The sequence below is a fragment of the Macaca fascicularis genome, chromosome 18 (genome assembly GCF_037993035.2).
Source record: "Macaca fascicularis isolate 582-1 chromosome 18, T2T-MFA8v1.1".
Taxonomy (NCBI): domain Eukaryota; kingdom Metazoa; phylum Chordata; class Mammalia; order Primates; family Cercopithecidae; genus Macaca; species Macaca fascicularis.
Genome location: NC_088392.1, coordinates 68,858,842 through 68,877,791, shown reverse-complemented (window position 1 = coordinate 68,877,791; position 18,950 = coordinate 68,858,842). Strand labels below are relative to the sequence as shown.

The following is an 18,950-nucleotide window of genomic DNA, read 5'->3' as shown; positions in this document are numbered from 1 at the left end:
TCAATGATGAATGGATAAATGATATGTGGCATGTCCATACAAGGCACTCTTATTTAGCAATAAAAAAGAATGAAGTACTGATACATGCCACAATGTGGATGAATTCTGAAAACATTATACTAAGTGAAAGACACCAGTCACAAGAGACTACACATTATCTAATTCCATTTAGTACAAAAGTCCAGAGTAGGCAAATCTAGAGAGAAGGAACACACAGACAAATGTTTGGGTAGGGCTAGAAACAGGAAAGGAGGTGACTGCTAGATGTTATGAAGTTGCTTTTTGGGATGATAATGTTCTAAAGTTAACATTTTAGTAAAATTTGCACAACTCTGCGGATAAACTAAAAAACAATGAATTATACACTTTAAATGGGCAGAATTTATGATATGTACACTATGTCAATAAAGCCATTAGAGAAAGAGTAAAAAAAATAAAATAAAAGGCCGGGCACGGTGGCTCAAGCCTGTAATCCCAGCACTTTGGGAGGCCGAGACGGGCGGATCAGGAGGTCAGGAGATCGAGACCAGCCTGGCTAACACGGTGAAACCGTCTCTACTAAAAATACAAAAACTAGCCGGGCGAGGTGGCGGGCGCCTGTAGTCCCAGCTACTTGGGAGGCTGAGGCAGGAGAATGGCGTATACCTGGGAGGCAGAGCTTGTAGTGAGCTGAGATCCGGCCACTGCACTCCAGCCTGGGTGACAGAGCGAGACTCTGTCTCAAAAAAAAAAAAAAAAAAAGGCATGGCTGTAAAACCCTATTGACCTAACCCAAAGACTTAACAGTATTAAAATGTCCAAAATTACGTGAGGGGCATATTCTCTTATGCAATGAAGAAACCAGTTATTTCTATCCTTTAAGATTACTATTTCTCCTCATACACATCACTTCTTTTTTTTTTTTTTTTTTTTTTTGAGACGGAGTCTCACGCTGTTGCCCAGGCTGGAGTGCAGTGGCGCGATCTCGGCTCACTGCAAGCTCCGCCTCCCGGGTTCCCGCCATTCTCCTGCCTCAGCCTCCTGAGTAGCTGGGACTACAGGCGCCCGCCACCGTGCCCGGCTAATTTTTTGTATTTTTAGTAGAGACGGGGTTTCACTGTGGTCTCGATCTCCTGACCTTGTGATCCGCCCGCCTCGGCCTCCCAAAGTGCTGGGATTACAGGCTTGAGCCACTGCGCCCGGCCACACATCACTTCTTTACACCAATACTCACTAAGACCCTCTTTTATAATGATGCATTGATTGTGATAAAACCCGTCGCTGGCTCTCCCCAGTCAACCCCAAAGATATATTACACAAATCAAACCTGAAGCCAAAATCATAATTTAACCAAAAAAATCCAAAGATTATTTTTCACAAAGGACAGACATCACTGATTTATAATCTGGATGACAAAATAAGTACCAAGTTGCTTAACTTAAGTATAACGTACACTCCAAGCTTAATGAGGTGATGTTTTACAAAAGACATTCTGGAAACTGCAAAGGATTTTGAGTGAAAAATAAAATGTCTTACTCCTATTAAAAAGTAGTATATTTAGAATACAAACCTGCAGTAATATACTGCGCTGAAGCCATTTCCCCTGAAGCTCTTAAGGCACCTGCATACCTAGGAACATTAAAGCAGAGTTAAATAATAGAATTCAGTTCATTCTAACACTCAAATGGGAAGCAGCCAGTTAAAAGGAGTTATTACGACACCCTCAACTGCAAGTCCCGCGGAGTTGTTCCCACCTTTCCTTTTCTTCTCTCCTGGTCTTGCATTATATGGAGAAAAAAAGGAATGCTGAAAAGGGAATTTAGATGGAGACTACTTTAAGCTCCTTCCCTTTGTCAAACGCATATAAAACAAACATTTTATTTTATTTTTTATTTTTTGAGACAGAGTTTTGCTCTTGTTGCCCAGGTTGGAGTGCAATGGCAAGATCTCGACTCACTGCAACCTCTACCTCTTGGGTTCAAGCAATTCTCCTGCCTCAGCCTCCCGAGTAGCTGGGATTACAGGCGCACGCCACTATGCCCAGCTAATTTTTTTATTTCTAGTAGAGACAGGGTTTCACCATGTTGGCCAGGTAGTCTCAAACTCCTGACCTCAGGTGATCCACCCACCTCAGCCTCCCAAAGTGCTGGGATTACAGGCATGAGCCACTGCACCCAGCTAAAACAAGCATTTTCTCAAAGTACTGTGAAACAAAACTATCCATTAATTACAAAGAAAATAAAATAACACAATCTCTGAAATAACTTGGAAGAAATAAGCATTAGATCAAAAACATTCAGCATTAGCTTGCTGTGTATCGTTAAATAGGTCACTTAAGGTTTTAGGTCAGTTTGCTCATCTGAAAACTGAGGAGCTTCTATTAAATGATTTCTAAATTCACTTTCAGCTTTATGATCCTCACTTAATTTACAAACTGGCCATGCAAAGGAAATATTCAAACCGCAGTCGTTACTCACACAAAGTCTTATGACAAAAGCTCAGAAATTATCATTCAGTTAATATCAAACATTGAAGTAGGAGGGAGACTGCATATGCACTATGATTAAACTATGTGTACACACTATACACCCATTAGAGTGATTAAAATTAAAATTTAAAAAAAACTAGTATCACCCAATATTGGCAAGAATGTGGAGCAATCAGAATTACTGATCTAGTCAATAGTAATATGAATGGATCTCCAAGCTAGATACGGAGTGAAACAAGCCAGAACAAAAGAAAAGCACAACCTGTAGGATTCCATTTATTTTACGTTTCAGAATGTGCAAACTAATACGAAATCAGTAGTTGCTGGAAGTGGGTGGAGAGGATAAGGATTAACTGAGAAAAGGCACACACAAGAATTTTCTGAGATAATAGAAATGTTCTATACTTTGACAGGCAAATGGATTACAGAGAATTTGCATTTGTCAAAACTGATCAAACCAAACACTTAAGATATATGCATTTCACTAGATGGGAATTATATCTCAATTTAAAAAGCAAAACCTCTATGCTTAGGTAGTATGAAAGAAATCACAGAAAGTATTGTGTTAAATTGTATTCAACTGAAGGGTTTTGTTTTTCCCTTTTTCATTTGTTTGCATCTTTCGGAAACTGCTGTGACTAAACAAACTTTCTTAATTTTTCAATAAACAATAATTCACAATAATGCCTGAATTATGTGTGTTAATTTTTAAAAACCTGAAAATCATTAAATTTCCCTGTTAATACATTTTAGCAACTTCTTGAAAGGCATTTTTGAAATTAAAATGAAGTACTAATATAGCAGACATATCCCAGAACATCACTTGGGAATGTAATTAGCTATATAATTGCTGCTGTTACTGAATTTTACTTCTTGTTATAGGGTAACATGAATATGTAACTATTTCTACATTTATGGCAAAGATAACTAATGAATTATCAACCTTTTTTTTGTAACTAAGAAAAGTCATATGTAATTTAATATCCAAAAAACACTTCCCATATTAGAGCAATAAAATGTAATTCCTAATTAATGTAAAACCATCTATTAAGCCAAATAACATTAACACTGAAGTTTATAAAGAAAAACTTAGAAAAAGAGAAACTGACAGAAATACTGAGAGGTTTTACAGTCAAAAGTACTGAGAATCTTTCCTTATCTCTGTCAAGTCGATATATTAAAAGTACTGATATAAAAAATCTGAACATAATAAAATTAACCTAATGTCTATTATACTTTGACACCTACAAAGAGAGGACATTTTGACTTTTCTAGTCCCCATAAAATATTCAATCATACATCAGATCAAAAAGACAAACTCAAATTTCCAAAATAGGCCAAATCCTTACCCATGGTGAAATAAAATACATTTATAACATATGCTTTCATATATGCGTTTCTAAATCCACTGGCTAAGTAACTTGGCTTAAACTCTTGGGGGTGGATGTGGAACAAATGAAAAGCACATATAATGCTAATGAAAATACAAATTGGTATCTCCGTTTATAAAACTGGTTGGCAAAACATATCAAAACTGAATATATACATCCCTTTATGACCCAGCAGTTTCACTCATATATATTTTGTGCATATGCATACATACTCATATACACCCAAGAGAAACAAACGCATGTGCCCAAAAATGTACTAGAATATTCAGAGCATATTTTTTCATAATCACCAAAAACTGAACATAAACCAAATATTTATCGACAGAAGAATGGATGACAAATTGGTAGTATAGCACACAATGGAATACTATACAGCATGAATAGAAATGAACCACCAATACACAGAACATGGATACACTAAACATCACGAGCCAGACCCATTAGCCAGTCATCAGCCAGACAAATGGGCCCAGTTTGTACACTTCTGTTCACAAAGAGTTCAAAATTGGTAAACTGATCTATGAGATTAGAAGTCAGGATAGTATTTCCAATTTGGAAAACATAAACAGTGGTAGTGATTAAGATCTGTGAGGGGATTTTTAGAGTGCTGGAAGGGTTCTGCCTTTATTTTGGGTACATGGATGTGTTCACCCTGGGACAATTCATTGAGCTGTACACTTACAATCTGTATACTTTCTGCATGTTATAATTCAATAATCAAAAATAAATGGGCCAGGCGTGGTGGCTCATGCCTGTAATCCCAGCACTTGGGAGGCCGAGGCAGATGGATCACGAGGTCAAGAGATCGAGACCATCCTGGCCAACATGATGACACACTGTCTCTAATAAAAATACAAAAACCAGCTGGGCGTTGTGACACGTGCCTGTAGTAGTCCCAGCTACTCATGAGGCTGAGGCGGGAGAATCACCTGAACCCAGGAGGCGGAGGTTGCAGTGAGCCGAGATCATGCTACTGCACTCTGGCCCGGAGGTAGAGTGAGACTGTCTCAAAAAAACAAAAAACAAAAAACAAAAACTGGGCTAAAAGGAAAAGATAACAGACTTTCTAGTGGTTTTTGTTAACATTTGAACAGCCTCATCTAACAAATAGAGAACAAGCAAAATCTCAGAACTAAATGCTTTCATTACTACACAAGAGTCAGTAAACAATCCAAATATGAAACTTTAAGTTAGAAAATAGACAATAAAACAAGCCTAAGGTAAACAGAAATAAGAAAAACATAATACAAAAAGTAGGATGAATCAGACAAATCAAAAAATTGAATGAACAAATCTAATAGCCAATTCTTTGAAAGCTAAAATACAAATCTCTAGCAAGATAACACAAACAAAGGGAGGAAAACACAAATAAAACAAATAAAAAATAAAAATACAAAAAAAAAATACAGGTCCAATGGTAGAATAACTCTTAAGCTGAAATAATTTAAAGACAGGACAATTTTGTAGGAAAATATAAATTCCCAAAACTAACTTTAGAAGAGAATAAGTACATTTAAAATACCCCAAAGGCCAAGCACAGTGACTCGCGCCTGTAATCTTAGCCCTTTGGGAGGCCAAGGCCGGGGGATCACCTGAGGTCAGGGGTTTGAGACCATCCTGGCCAACGTGGTGAAACCACATCTCTACTAAAAATACAAAAAATTAGCTGGGCGTAGTGGCGGATGCCTGTAATCCTAGCTGCTTGGGAGGCTGAGGCAGGAGAACCGCTTGAACCCAGGAGGCGGAGGTTGCAGTGAGCCAAGATCACGCCACTGCACTCCAGCCTAGGCAACAGAGCGAGACTGTCTCAAAATAAAATAAAATAAAATAAAATACCCCAAAAAAGCTGAGTGCAGCCAATTTCATGGGCAAGTCTTTCAGCAGCAAATCAGTCCTATAAAAATATGAAAGAAAACAAAAGTTCCAGGAAAAGACGGACATAGAACTAGCATAACTCTAACACCAAACCCTCACAAATAAAAAAAAAAAAAAAAAAAAAAAAAAAAAAAAACCGGCCAGAGGGAGACAGAATGCTATACATCTGTCTTAGTAACAAATGACCCCAAACATCCTTTTAAAATGTTCCAGCAAATTAAATTCAGCACTATATATTGAAAGAATACGAATGCATCAGGAATATAGTCTATTAGGCTAACTATTAACCTAATGTATCACAAATAGATCCAGTAAGAAAAATCTTAGAACTAGGTCAACAAACAACATTTGACAAATTAACATATATTTCTTATTTTTAAAACATCTCCAGTAAACAAATGATGGAGGAATACTTTCTTAACATTCTTAAGAATATTTCCACCAAACCTGAGAGGAGGACAAGAAGAAAAAAAAAAAGAAAAAAAGAATATTTCCACCACATGCAAGGTCAATATTTAACCCTAAAACACAACAATCTTATTAAAATCAAAAACAAGAGAATTCCACAACCATCTACTATTTAACACTATGTTAAAAGTTCTAGCCAGTAAAACACAAAAGAAACACGAAGTAAACTGCCTGAAATAGACAATACTAACCTGAGTAATGGATTTGATTACCTATTTAGAAAATCCAAATATTAATAGAAAATAGGTCTTATTTCCTCATAAATATAAATATCATAAATAAATCATAATCATAAGTATCATCATAAATAAAATGTGTTTTCAGGGTAAATAAATGTTTTCAAGGTAAATAAAAAGTATATTAAAATTTTCAAAGAATATAAGGTATTTCAGTATTAGGGGAAAGTACACCTTGGAACCATGGAAATCTGATATTTGAAATTAGTATGCCTGATTTCTTCCCATCAGCTAGCAGGGACGATAACAAAATGATCAAGGGAAAATTCATCTAACAGTACAAAATACAAAAATTCAAAACAGCTGGAAATAAAACACGTGAAAAAAATCCATCTTACTGAAAGTCAAATAAGATCTGGAACAATGGGGGAGACAGCCTATATTCCTGATGGGAAGGCTAAATATTGCAAAAATGTCAATTTATCTGAAACTTATGGTTTCGGATAAACATTATGGTCAAAATCCCAAAGGTTGACATTCTCACTATATATCCATTTAGAGGGAGAAAGGTGTATTGAACAACATGACCATGAAGTTCAAAGAGATACAAAATATGGGTCAAACTATCCAGTAATACATTGAAAGTAAGAAGGATGCATTACTATACACCAGATGGTTAAAATGGCATAATACAAACACATATAAGAAATCAGATCTCAATAAATAAACCCAATTAGAAAATCTAGGACCAGGTCTCAAAAATATTTAATAATAATACATACAATAAAAGATCAATGTGTATCAATATACTATGAATGGTAATTGGAGAAAAAAAGAGAAACCTAGATTGTTACCTTGTAAGAGAAATGTAAGTCACCAACAAACTCACCAGTAAAAAGTAGTTCAACCTTATCAGTAATCAAAAAATGTTTATCATTATAATATTTTACTTTGATGAATATGTACAGAATGTAGCATTCATATTTTTCTACCTTTTGGGATAACAATTGCCAATATCTAAAAGGTCAAACTATCCACTCTAATTTATTAACCCACCAATTCCATTTCCAGAAATTGATCCAAAGAATCCTATGCATCAAGATGTACTGCAGAACTGTTAATATGTAAGCATAAAAACAAAGACGTGAGCACAAATTTAAGACTGTTCGAACTGGTTATAAAAAACACATATACTGCTACACATATGTTTAAAGAAAAAACCCAAGTATAACACAAATTTTCATCCCTTTCTCTTTTGAGACTGAAGTCTCACTCTGTCGCCCAGGCTGGAGTGCAGTGGTGTGATCTCGGCTCACTGCAGCCTCCGCCTCCCGGGTTCAAGCAACTCTCCTGCCTCAGCCTCCCCCTCCCAAGCAGCTGGGATTATAGGCCCCCACCACCAAACCTGGCTAATTTTTGTATTTTTAATAGAGATTGGGTTTCACCATGTTAGCCAAGCTGGTCTTGAACTCCTGACCTTCAATGATCTGCCCGCCTCAGCCTCCCAAAGTGCTAGGATTACAAGCATGAGCCACTGCTCCCAGCCTATCTCTTTCTTTTTTTAAGAGACAGGGTCTCATTGCATTGCCCAGGCTGGAGCGCAGTGGCATCATCATAGCTCACTGTAGTTGCAAACTCCTGGGCTCAAGCATTCCTCCCAGCTCAGCCTCACGAGTAGCTGGAACTACAGGTACACACCACCACACTCAGCTATTTCTTTTTTATTGCAGAGATGCGGGTCTCACTATGTTGCCCAGGCTGGTCTTAAACTTCTGGCCTCAAGCTATAGATTCAGCCTCCCAAAGCACTGGGATCACAGGCATGAGCCATCACATCCAGCCCAGGGCACATCTTCAATCTGTATGAATTAAATGTATGATGCATTTTCATCATATCCTGACATAAGGGCTGAGAAGATGGCTAAGAAAAAGTGAGTATCAACTATGTAGACTTTTCTGTTATTTAAAATTTTTTTGTCAAGATCAAGTGGAAATCAATTACTTAGAATGAAGATTTGTGTGCCAGATGTGGTGGCTCACACCTATAATCCCAATATTTTGGCAGACCAAGCTGGGAGGATTGATTGAGGTCAGGAGCTTGAAACCAGCCTGAGCAACATAGCCATCTCTTGTCTCTACTTTAAAAAAAAAAAAAAAAATCAGCTGGACATAGTGGTGCACGTCTGAGGTCCCAGCTACTCAGGAAACCAAGTCAGGAGGATCCTTGAACCCAAGAGGCCAAGGCTGCAGTGATCTGTGATCGTGCCACTCCAGAGCCTGGACAACAGATCAAGGGCCTGCCTCAAAAAATAAAAAATAATTTAAAATGTTTAAAATTTTTAAATGAAGATATGCCCTCAACAAGCTAAAAAGAAGAAATAATTTTAAGTAGTATAAGCAATTCCACACGCAATTTCACACAATGAACATATCCCCTAGACAGCTGTGAGATGAAATATGGGGCTTTTCTGTTCCCTCCGAGTGTCTCAGTTCTTGCATGCCTCTCATATGAGCATCTCACTGAACTGAATGAGACTCTAGTGTTTAAAGATAAATATTTTCAGCCGGGCACAGTGGCTCACGCCTGTAAACCCAGCACTTTGGGAGGCTGAGGCAGGCAGATGACTTGTGAGGAGTTTGAAACCAGCCTGGACAATATAGTGAAACCCGTCTCTACTAAAAATACAAAAATTAGACATGGTGGCACACACCTGTAATTCCAGCTACTTGGGAGGCTGAGACAGAAGAATTGCTCAAGCCTGGGAGGCGGAGGCTGCAGTGAGCTGAGATCACACCACTGCACCGCAGCCTGGGTGAGGGAGTGAGACTGTCTCAAAAATAAATAAATAAAAAATAAGGGAGAAAAAAAAAAGATGAAACTGGGTACGCTTTGAGAGGTGGGGCTTGCTAGTCTCCAATACAACAGATACGGCAATGTGATACTGTCTTTTGAGGAGTAATTTATAGAATTTTGGGATGATTTTTTGTAACATAATAGTTTTCACTCTAGGTTCTAAATTGAGAACCTAACTCCAGAAGTATGATGAGATTCTACTGTTGGGCGGCATTAAGCAAGCCATTTCAAACCTTGTTTTTACCTGTGGCTATAGTTCTTGGTCCTTACTGCCTCTTAAGCTAATCCAGTCTATTTCTCTTGCATACACTTTCCTTCTACTCTCCATCATTAAACATCCCACTTATTTATTATTTTCTTTTACTTTATTTTATTTTATTTATTTTATTTTTTGAGACAGGGCCTCACTCTATTGCCCAGCCTGGAGTGCAGTGGCAAGCTGATGGCTCACTGCAGCCTCGACCTCCCGGGCTCAAGCAATCTCCCACCTCAGCCTCTGAGTAGCTAGGACTATAGGCACACACCACCTCGCCTGGCTAATTTTTGTTTTGGTTGTTTGTTTGTTTTGTAGAGATGGGGTTTTGCCATGTTGCCCAGGCTAGTCTCAAACTCCTAAGCTCAAGTGGGACACCTGCCTTGGCCTCCCAAAGTACTGGGATTACAGGCACGAGTCATCGCACTCGGAACCCATACCTCCCACTCTATAGAACCTGCCAAAGACAAGTTCTGCTAAGTATTTGTGAGGATGATCTTCCTCATCTCCAGCTGTAAAACACCTTTCATGGAATGTTTTTCTGTTCTTTCATTCTTGTTATCAGTTAGTGCCATTTTTCCAAAGACATACTACCATCCATGACATCTTGTATCAATTAGGTTACTAAGTGCACTCTCTTGAGAAAATTTAGAATTCAAAAACTACTTCTTTTGTTTGGCATCAGAGGTTGCTGTACCAAAAAAAAAAAAAAAGCAAAAAAAAAAAAAAAAAAAAAAAAAAACTAAAAATAAAAACCAAAAAGCAAAAACAGTAACTTAAAAATAAGGAAAAACAAAAAATGCTTCTTTTGGTTTCAGGAAAATGGAACCACACAGGATGAAACCTCCCCTGCTTATAAAGAACTCTTTCCAAAACATAAAAGAGCGCTCTCCCAGGAGGAGCCTAAAAGGCATCCAAGAAGAAAACAGTGAAGAGGAAATCTTGGAAGCGAGCCAAGGCCATCTCCACCAGCCACTCCCACGGGTGCTAGCCAGAAAGCTACCCCAGCAAACTACCTATTCAGATAATTTGCAACTGAGACTTAAGGAAGAGAATATGATTGCATGATATGAGTACACAACCTTCAAACAAATGAGGGAAGAACAACCCTTACATCCAAAAAGAACAGAGTTAAAAGGCCAAACAAGGAAAAAAAAAAAAAAAAACCTTTAAACAAAAATACTTCAGAGCCTCAGAAAAATAAAAGCAGGATTTAGATCCAAAAATTAAGAATAAGGAGTTACAAAAAGAACAGAAGGTCATGATAAATAAGCAATGAAACAAAGCAGACGTATGAATCAGTAAAATGTAAGACAGAACTGAGGCATTTTCCTGGAGCACATCACATAAAATTATAAAAATTTAAAACATGGAGACAAGTTAGAAGACTAAAAAACAGATCTAGAAATTTTAATATGTATAAGAAACGAGGTAGAGGAGAAGCAGTATCTAAAGAAATAATGACCAAAAATGTCCTAGAGTTTGGGACAAGAGTCCTCAGACTAAAAGTGCTTACTGAGTACTAAATAAGATAAATAAAACCCACACTCTCACATTCTTGGAGCACTGGGGGAAAGAAAAAAAAAAAAAGAGAAAACCCTAAAAGCTACTAACAGAAAAGAATAAAAATCAAGACTGATGTCAGATCTCTCATCAGTAAGCACGGACACACAAAAATAGTGGAGAAATAACTCCCAGTCACTGAGGAAAAATGGCTTTGACCTAGACTCTTACCCCAAGCAGTATTATCATCCAAGGATAAGAGGAAAGGGTAAAATAAATCAATATTTTGGGATATATATATAAAAGACACAGTAAGATTCACCAGGCAATTTTTAAAGCAAAATTAAAATAAAAACTGTATTAAAGAACAAAATAATAATCTTAGCTACCTAGAATTCAGAGGATAATTTGAATGTCAGTACTCTGCTTAAAATTTTCCAATGGCTTCTCTTCGTCCACAACACAAAGTCCACACTTCTTAAAAATGACTTCAAGATTTCTGGCTGGCCCCTGCTAATCTCCCATCTAGCACCTTTTCTATATCCATTCTTCTCCAGGCAGTTGCACTGAGTATGCTGCAGTCTCCTGCCTCCAGACGCTTGCTTAAATACTATTTCCTCCAGTCCACTCTTACACTTCCCTAACCTCTCATCCAGGCTGGCATAATACCTAACTGTTTAAATACCAGTTACTCTAAGAGTCTTCCCAAACTATCCTTAGATACCCCTTATGAACCTCCTTAGATGTTCTCATAGCAGCCTACATTTCCCATCTCAGCAGTTCTGAAACAGTACCTGTTTACTTGATAGTCTTTCTCTATTAGACTGTAGGTGCCCTGAAGACAGATACTGTGTCTTGCTCACTGATAATACATCAGCTGTAATCTATGCAGTTTCTCATAAATACCTGACAACTATTCACTTCAGAGAAATGTAGAAAACCTTTAAAGTCACTCTTTCAGATTTCTGCACAGTCCTTCTCTCCCTTCTCTTCTACTCAGTTCTATCACAACATTTCACAAGAGACTGAGGGAAAAAACAAAAATCAATATTCATAAAGCTGTCTAGAATCCAAGTTGTAGTTCAGAATTCTGTCATAAAGAACTGACAATTTATGTATCAAGACAGTTATATAAATTTAGTCAGAATTAAGTTACATATTTTTTAAGTTACATTTATACTCACTGGAAGAAAGGACCCTTATTTGTAGACTATTTCACAGGTTCTCGAAACATTTGTAATTAATTCTTTACTCTTTTCCTTTCATACGATGGTATAAAAACAAAATGTTCTTTCTTTTTTGAAACCAGTACTGACTGACATAAGGATAGACATATATATAAATGGAAAAGAATCCAGGGTCCAGAAATGAACCTATACATTATGATCAACTGACTTTCAAAAAAGGTGCTAAGACAATTCAGTGGGGAAACAACAGCCTTCAACAAATGATGCTGGAAGAACTGGATATACACATGCAAAAGAATAGGCAAATACCTCCCTCCCTCCCACCATACATAAAAATTAACCACAGGCCTCAACAGAAGAGCTAAAAGTATATCAACTCTTGAAAAACAACAAAGAAGTAAGTTTTTGTAACCTAGAATTAGACAGTGGCTTCTTACATATGAAACCAAAAGCATATGTGACAAAAGAAAAAATTAAAATTAAGATTAAACTACATCAAAATTAAAAAACATTTGCACTACAAACGTATCATGAAGTAAAAGGACACTGCATACAACAGACTTAGGAAAAAAGATAAATTTTTTAAAAAGAAAGTAAAATGACCGCTAATAGTATAGAAGAAAAGATTTGCAAATTATCCATTGGGTAAAGAACTTGCATATATGTAAAAACACAATTGAATTTTTAAAAAGACAACCCACTTAAAACACAGGCAAAAGATTTAAACAGACATTTCTCCAAAGAAGATATACAAATGGCCAATAAGCACATGAAAAGATGCCCAACATCATTAGTCACTAAAACAAAATGTGCATGACAACCACAATGAGATACCACACTTCACACCGCTAGATGGCTTAATCAAAGACAGAAAATACTGGCAATCTTCTCACATAGCTGGTGAGAATGTAAAACAGTACTGTCGCTTTGGAAAATCATTGTGGCAGTTCCTCAAAACGTCAAACATAGTTACTATTATGAAAACGTTCATCTACACAAAAAACATGAACGTTCACAGCAGTATTACTTATAACAGCCAAAAAGGAGAAACAAACCAAATTTCCATCAACAAAATGAATGGATAAATAAAATGTGATATATACATAAAATGAAGTATTATTCGGTCATAAAATAGGAATGAAGTATTATATATGCTACAACATGAATGAACCACGGAAACATGCTAAATGAAAGAAGTCAGTCACAAAAAGATCACATATTCTGATTCAATTTATATGAAATGCCCAGAATAAGCAAATCTATGACAGAAAGTAGATTAATGTTTGGCTAAGGCTAGAGGTGGGTGAAAGGGTATAACGAGTGACTGCCAGTGAGTATGACACTTCTTTTGGGGGAGGTGGAAAATGTCCTAAAATTGATTGTGGTGATGGTTGCACAAACTTGTGAATACTGTAAAAATCATTAAACATTTTAAAATGGTGAATTGTATAATAAATTAATTATATCTCATTAAGATGCTAAAGAAAACAAAACAAAACAATACTACTCACCCAAATGTGAACATCCCTTACCCAAAAAAGACTGCAGCCTTACCTTTTAAGGGCATCTTTGAGTTCAGGCACAGAACGAATACACTGAACTGTGGCATTCATGTAACAAGTGTTACCAAGGTTTGTCAATCCACATGGTAACTCCATCTAGTTTAAAAAAAAAAAAAAAAAAAAAGGATTAAATCATTAAACCATTTTTGCAAAATGACATGACATATATAAATCACTAAAATTCTCATTTTGAATCAAGTACCATTTACTAGCTTCTACCAATTTATATTCTGCCTTCACTCTAAAGAAACAGTTTTATTTCTCCCCCCCAAAAAATGTTTACTTGGATCATGCTGGCCATCATATTATGTTTTAGTTTCCTTCTTAAAAATAAGAGAATAATCATACCAGTCTTGCCTTTTTGGCAGGTTTATCAGGAGAAGAGAACAGGCAAAACATGCATAGAAACACTTCAAAACAAAAAGCAAAATAAAAGGTTGGGTACAGTGGCTCATGCCTGTAATCCTAGCACTTTGGAAGGCTGAGGTGGAAGGATAGCTTGAGGTCAGAAGTTCAAGGTCATCCTAGGCAACACAGCAAGACCCTGTCTCTACCAAAAAAAAAAAAAATTTTTTTTTTAATTTGCTGGGCATGGTGGTGCACGCCTACAATTTTCGCTACTCAGGAGGCTGAGGTGGGAGGATCACTTAAGCCCAGGAAGTTGAGGTTGTAGTGAGCTACGATCATACCACTGCACAACAGCCAGGGTGACAGAGCAAGACCCCATCTCAAGGGAAAAAAAAAAAAAAAAAAAAAACAAGAAAATGAATGAATGGCACTCAATAAATGCAAGGTGTTAAAAAAAAATTTGACACATGTGTTGGCCAGTTTCTAAACTGATTTTGCATTTATTCAGGATAAAATGTATATATTTTCCACATGAAGGATTTAAAAAATTTAAATATCCCAGCATTTAAACTACTCTTTGACCCTGTTTTCTCATAAATAGTAAACACTTATATAGTACTATCTGCCAGAAACATATTACAGATATTAGCTAAATATATACAAGTTAAGCCTAAATAAATTCACTTGGAAGTCTGAAAACCAGTAGTAAGGTGTACAATACCAAAAACAACCCTAACTGTGCATTATTTAACCACAGAAGGACTCCCTTAATCTAATTAAAAATAATAAAACTCTTATTTACAGATAAAAACATCTATCTTGGTATTAATGATTAAGTCTTCAAGACATTTAGATACTACTTTCTGAAAGACACTGTAATAATGGTCCTTCAAAAAGTAGTATCAAACATATAAAATCTGGCGTGTCTTACAGCAGATGCTAACTGTTCTTCTGTCATGTCTTCTACGAAGACAGTTTTGGCTGAGGGTTCTTCTGGAAGAGCATCTGCTGACCCCATCATTAGTAGAGTCATTCCCTGTTTTTAAAAAAAGTTATTTCATGAAAATCCTTAAAAGTTGGTAATGTTTATGTCAAACAAAAGAAGCCAGGCACAAAAGAACACATATTACATAATTCTATTTGCCAAAAAAAGTAAATCTACAGAAAGTAGATTAGTTGCTGCCTAGGACTGGAGGTGGGAAGAGGGAGTGGCTTTAAATTGGTACAAGTTTCTTTCTGGGGTAATAGAAATGTTCTAAAATTAGATTGTGGTGAAGGCTGCACAACTCTGTAAATACACTATAAAAAATCACTGTATTGTTTAAAACAAGTAAAAAAGCCCTGGGGTGGCTGTTTGAGGCCAAGGCAAAGGTGTAAAGAAACTTCTTAGTGATGAAACTTCTAAATCGTGATTGTGGTGGTGGTTACGTGACAATACAGAATTGCCCAAAGTCATCAAACTGTACATCAAACACAGATGAATTTTACTCTATATAAATTGTACCTAAATAAAGCTGAAGGAAAAAACAAATATTGCCATAAAAACACCTAATAGTGTTTAGAATATTGTAGCAGAGGGAATTTCTCAAATGATTATTAACATTTAGTGGCATCACCTCTCTCCATAACAAACTAACAACTAATAAAATTCAGACCAGGCATAGTTGCTCATGCCTGTAATCCTAGCACTTTGGGAGGCCGAGGCTGGTGGATGGTTTGAGTCCCATTCAAGACTAGCCTGGGCAACACGGCGAAACCCCGTCTCTACAAAAAATACCAGTATTAGCTGGGTATAGGGGTGCGTGCCTGTAATCCCAGCTACTTGGGGGCTAAGGTAGGAGGATCACTAGAGCCTGGGAGGTTGAGGCTGCGGTGAGCTGTGATCTCACCACTTGCATTCCAGCCTGGGTGACAGAGTGAGACCCTGTCTCAAAAAACAAAACAAACAAACAAACACTAATAAAATTCTTTCTGTGTCTGTTGTGTAACTGTAGTGATTGTTTACATTTAAAAACAAATATTTTTAGAGCATTAAATTCTCCATTACTGAAAAATATCAAACCAAATACAGAGTAAATTTGTTCAAAATATCCAATTATATAATTCTACACATTAACCTAAGTAAATACTTTTATTGAATACATACGCAAACACTCCATACAATCAATAGAAGGACAAGGAAGACACTGTCATTGTAAAGCTCATAATCTTAAAATATGAACAACACCTTACTCTCTTACTCAATATCTTAATTGGAAGGCACGAACACATGAGACAAAGAAAAAGGTAGGACCAGAAGTGGAGGTTTAAAAAAAAAACAAAAACAAAAACAAAAAACAGGGAGGGAAAATGATAGCCAGAAGACTAAAAATATCCAGATGATGATTAAAATTAGGAAATTAGTAAGGCCAACAAATTCAGTTAAGAATACCTACAATTAAATCTAAAGACCTTTATTCTATCACCTTTTATTTCTACATAGACATCTTATAATATCATTACAAAGCAGTAAAGCAGTACTAAGCCATCACTACAGAATTTTTTTTTTTTTTTTTTTTTTTTAGAGACAGGGACTCACTCTGTCACCCAGGCAGGAGTGCAGTGGCACAATTACAGGTCACTGTAGCCTCAAACTTCTGGCCTCAAGTGATCCCCCCATCTCCCAAAGTGCTGAGATTGCAGGCATAAGCCACCCTACCAGGCTAAGAATCTTTTTCCAAAGACAACTGTCTCAGGAGCCAACTATTTAAAGAATATACTAGCAATAACCAGTTGGAAAACACAATAGAAGAAATGCCAACATATATCTAAGAATAAACATAACAAGAAAAATGTAATACTTTAATAAGAGAATAAAGCTTTACTTAAGGATAGAAAAAAAGCACCTAAGTAAATTGAAAGACATGACAAGTTTTGTACTTGAAAAATTACTATAAAGATGCAATTACAGTTATATAAACTTAATGAAATTCCTTTATAAAACCTTGCAAAATGATTCATTCATGCAGCAAATTTATACCCATGATAATAGCTAAGAAATTTCTGAAAAAGAATAGAGACTAAAACAATGCCCTTAAAAATTATTGGGAAAAGGGATTATATAATGAAAAACATTGAGAAAAACTGTATAATTTAGAAAAAACATACTATCAGCTCTCCACTTCATACCATACCACAATCATAATGAATTAAAGGTAAAGATTTAAATGTAAAAAAATTAATATTCATAAAAGAATGCAAGTGAATCCAAAAACTCATGCATTGTTGGAAGATTTTCTAAAAGTGACATAAATATTAAAAAGACTGATGTAACTAGCTACACAAATCTTAAAAATGTATAAAACATTTGAAAACAATAAACTAGGGGAAAAACTACACCATATATACTAAGCACTCAAAAAAGCAAATCTATAAGAAAAAGCAAATACATACGACAAAAATGGGCAAAAGAGATTTTAAAAAAAAAAAAAAGGCTTAAAATTAAAGAACTAGGTAAGCTTCTACCTTAAGCTAGAAAAAGTAAAAATAGGCTGGGCGTGGTGGCTCACGCCTGTAATCCCAGTACTTTGGGAGGCCGAGACAGGCGGATCATGAGGTCAGGAGATGGAGACCATCTGGCTAACATGGTGAAACCCCATCTCTACTAAAAATACAAAAAATTAGCCGGGCATGGTGGCAGGCACCTGTAGTCCCAGCTACTTGGGAGGCTGAGGCAGGAGAATCGCGTAAACCCAGGAGCTTGTGTTGAGCCAAGATCGAGCCACTGCACTCCAGCCTGGGCGACAGAGCGAGACCTTGTCTCAAAAAAAGAAAAAGTAAAAATTAAAACCAAGCCACGTGTGGTGGCGCACACCTGCAGTCCAAGGTAATCGGAAGGTTAAGATGGGAAGACTGCTTAGCAGCTCAAGGCCAGCCTAAGCAACATAGCAAGATCCCATTTCTAAAACAAACAAAAAAAGTCACTATCATTTGCCTGGGTTTTAGCATTTCATTCAACAAAATATGATTATATAAAAATTCAAAATTAAAATTAAAATTTCAAAATTAAAAAAAACTAAAACCAAAGTAGAAAGAAAGCAAAGAGAAAAAATTAGCAAAGAGAAAAAATTAACAAAGTAATAAATGAACAGGCTAAAGATTTTTTTTTTTGGTGGGGAAACCATCAATGAAAGTGATAAAACTCTGGCTTGATGATAAAGGAAACAGACAAATCATAATTTGCCCATACTAGAGAGTTTTCGAAAACGGCACTACACATTCTAGAATTAAAGGATAATAACATTAGAGTACGACAATCAATTCAACAAATTAAATTAAATGAACCAATTCCTTCAAAAATACTGATTATCAAGCTGATATGAAAGAAAACATAAAAAAATAGTCCTACATTTATCAAAGACGCTAAATTCTTAAAGTCTTCCTACAAAGAAAACTCCAAACCCAGACGAAGTCTAGTGAACTAGGCTTCACAAGAGAATTTTAGTGAATCTAGGCTTCACTAGAGAATTTTAGGCAACATTTAAAGAAAAAATACCCCAGTGGAGTGGCAGCAGAAATAAAAAAGAAAAAATACAAACTCAGAAGAGAAGGGACGCTTCCTAACTCATTGTATAAGACCAACATTACATTGATAGCAAAACCAGATAAAAAAAGAACACAAGAAAACTATAAACCATTACCTCTTATGAAAAGAGACACTAAAAACCTTAACAAAAGATAAGCAAATAGAATCTAGCAATATATAATGTACAAGTGGGGTTTATCCCAAGAATATAAGTTCTATTTAATACTCAGAAGTCGGTGTAGTTTACATTAATGGATTAAATGAGAGGAAGAAATGATATAGAAAAGGCATTTAACAAAATGA

General features: G+C 36.2%; 1 protein-coding gene across 4 annotated transcripts in view; it reads right to left on the bottom strand.

Moving 5' to 3' along the window:
- The window catches only part of USP14 (ubiquitin specific peptidase 14), a 56,688-nt gene that overhangs the window by 21,100 nt on the left and 16,638 nt on the right, over positions 1-18,950 (bottom strand). For 2 of the 4 annotated variants that reach the window (XM_045378026.3, XM_005587070.5), the window contains exons 4-6: positions 15,015-15,119; positions 13,728-13,831; positions 1,550-1,608 (exon numbers count right to left, since the gene is read on the bottom strand). In XM_045378026.3, the coding sequence (XP_045233961.1) occupies positions 1,550-1,608; positions 13,728-13,831; positions 15,015-15,119 (268 nt within the window). The remainder of the gene's footprint in view (positions 1-1,549; positions 1,609-13,727; positions 13,832-15,014; positions 15,120-18,950) is intronic. The other 2 variants (XM_074022750.1, XM_005587071.5) reach the window with 1 other exon arrangement.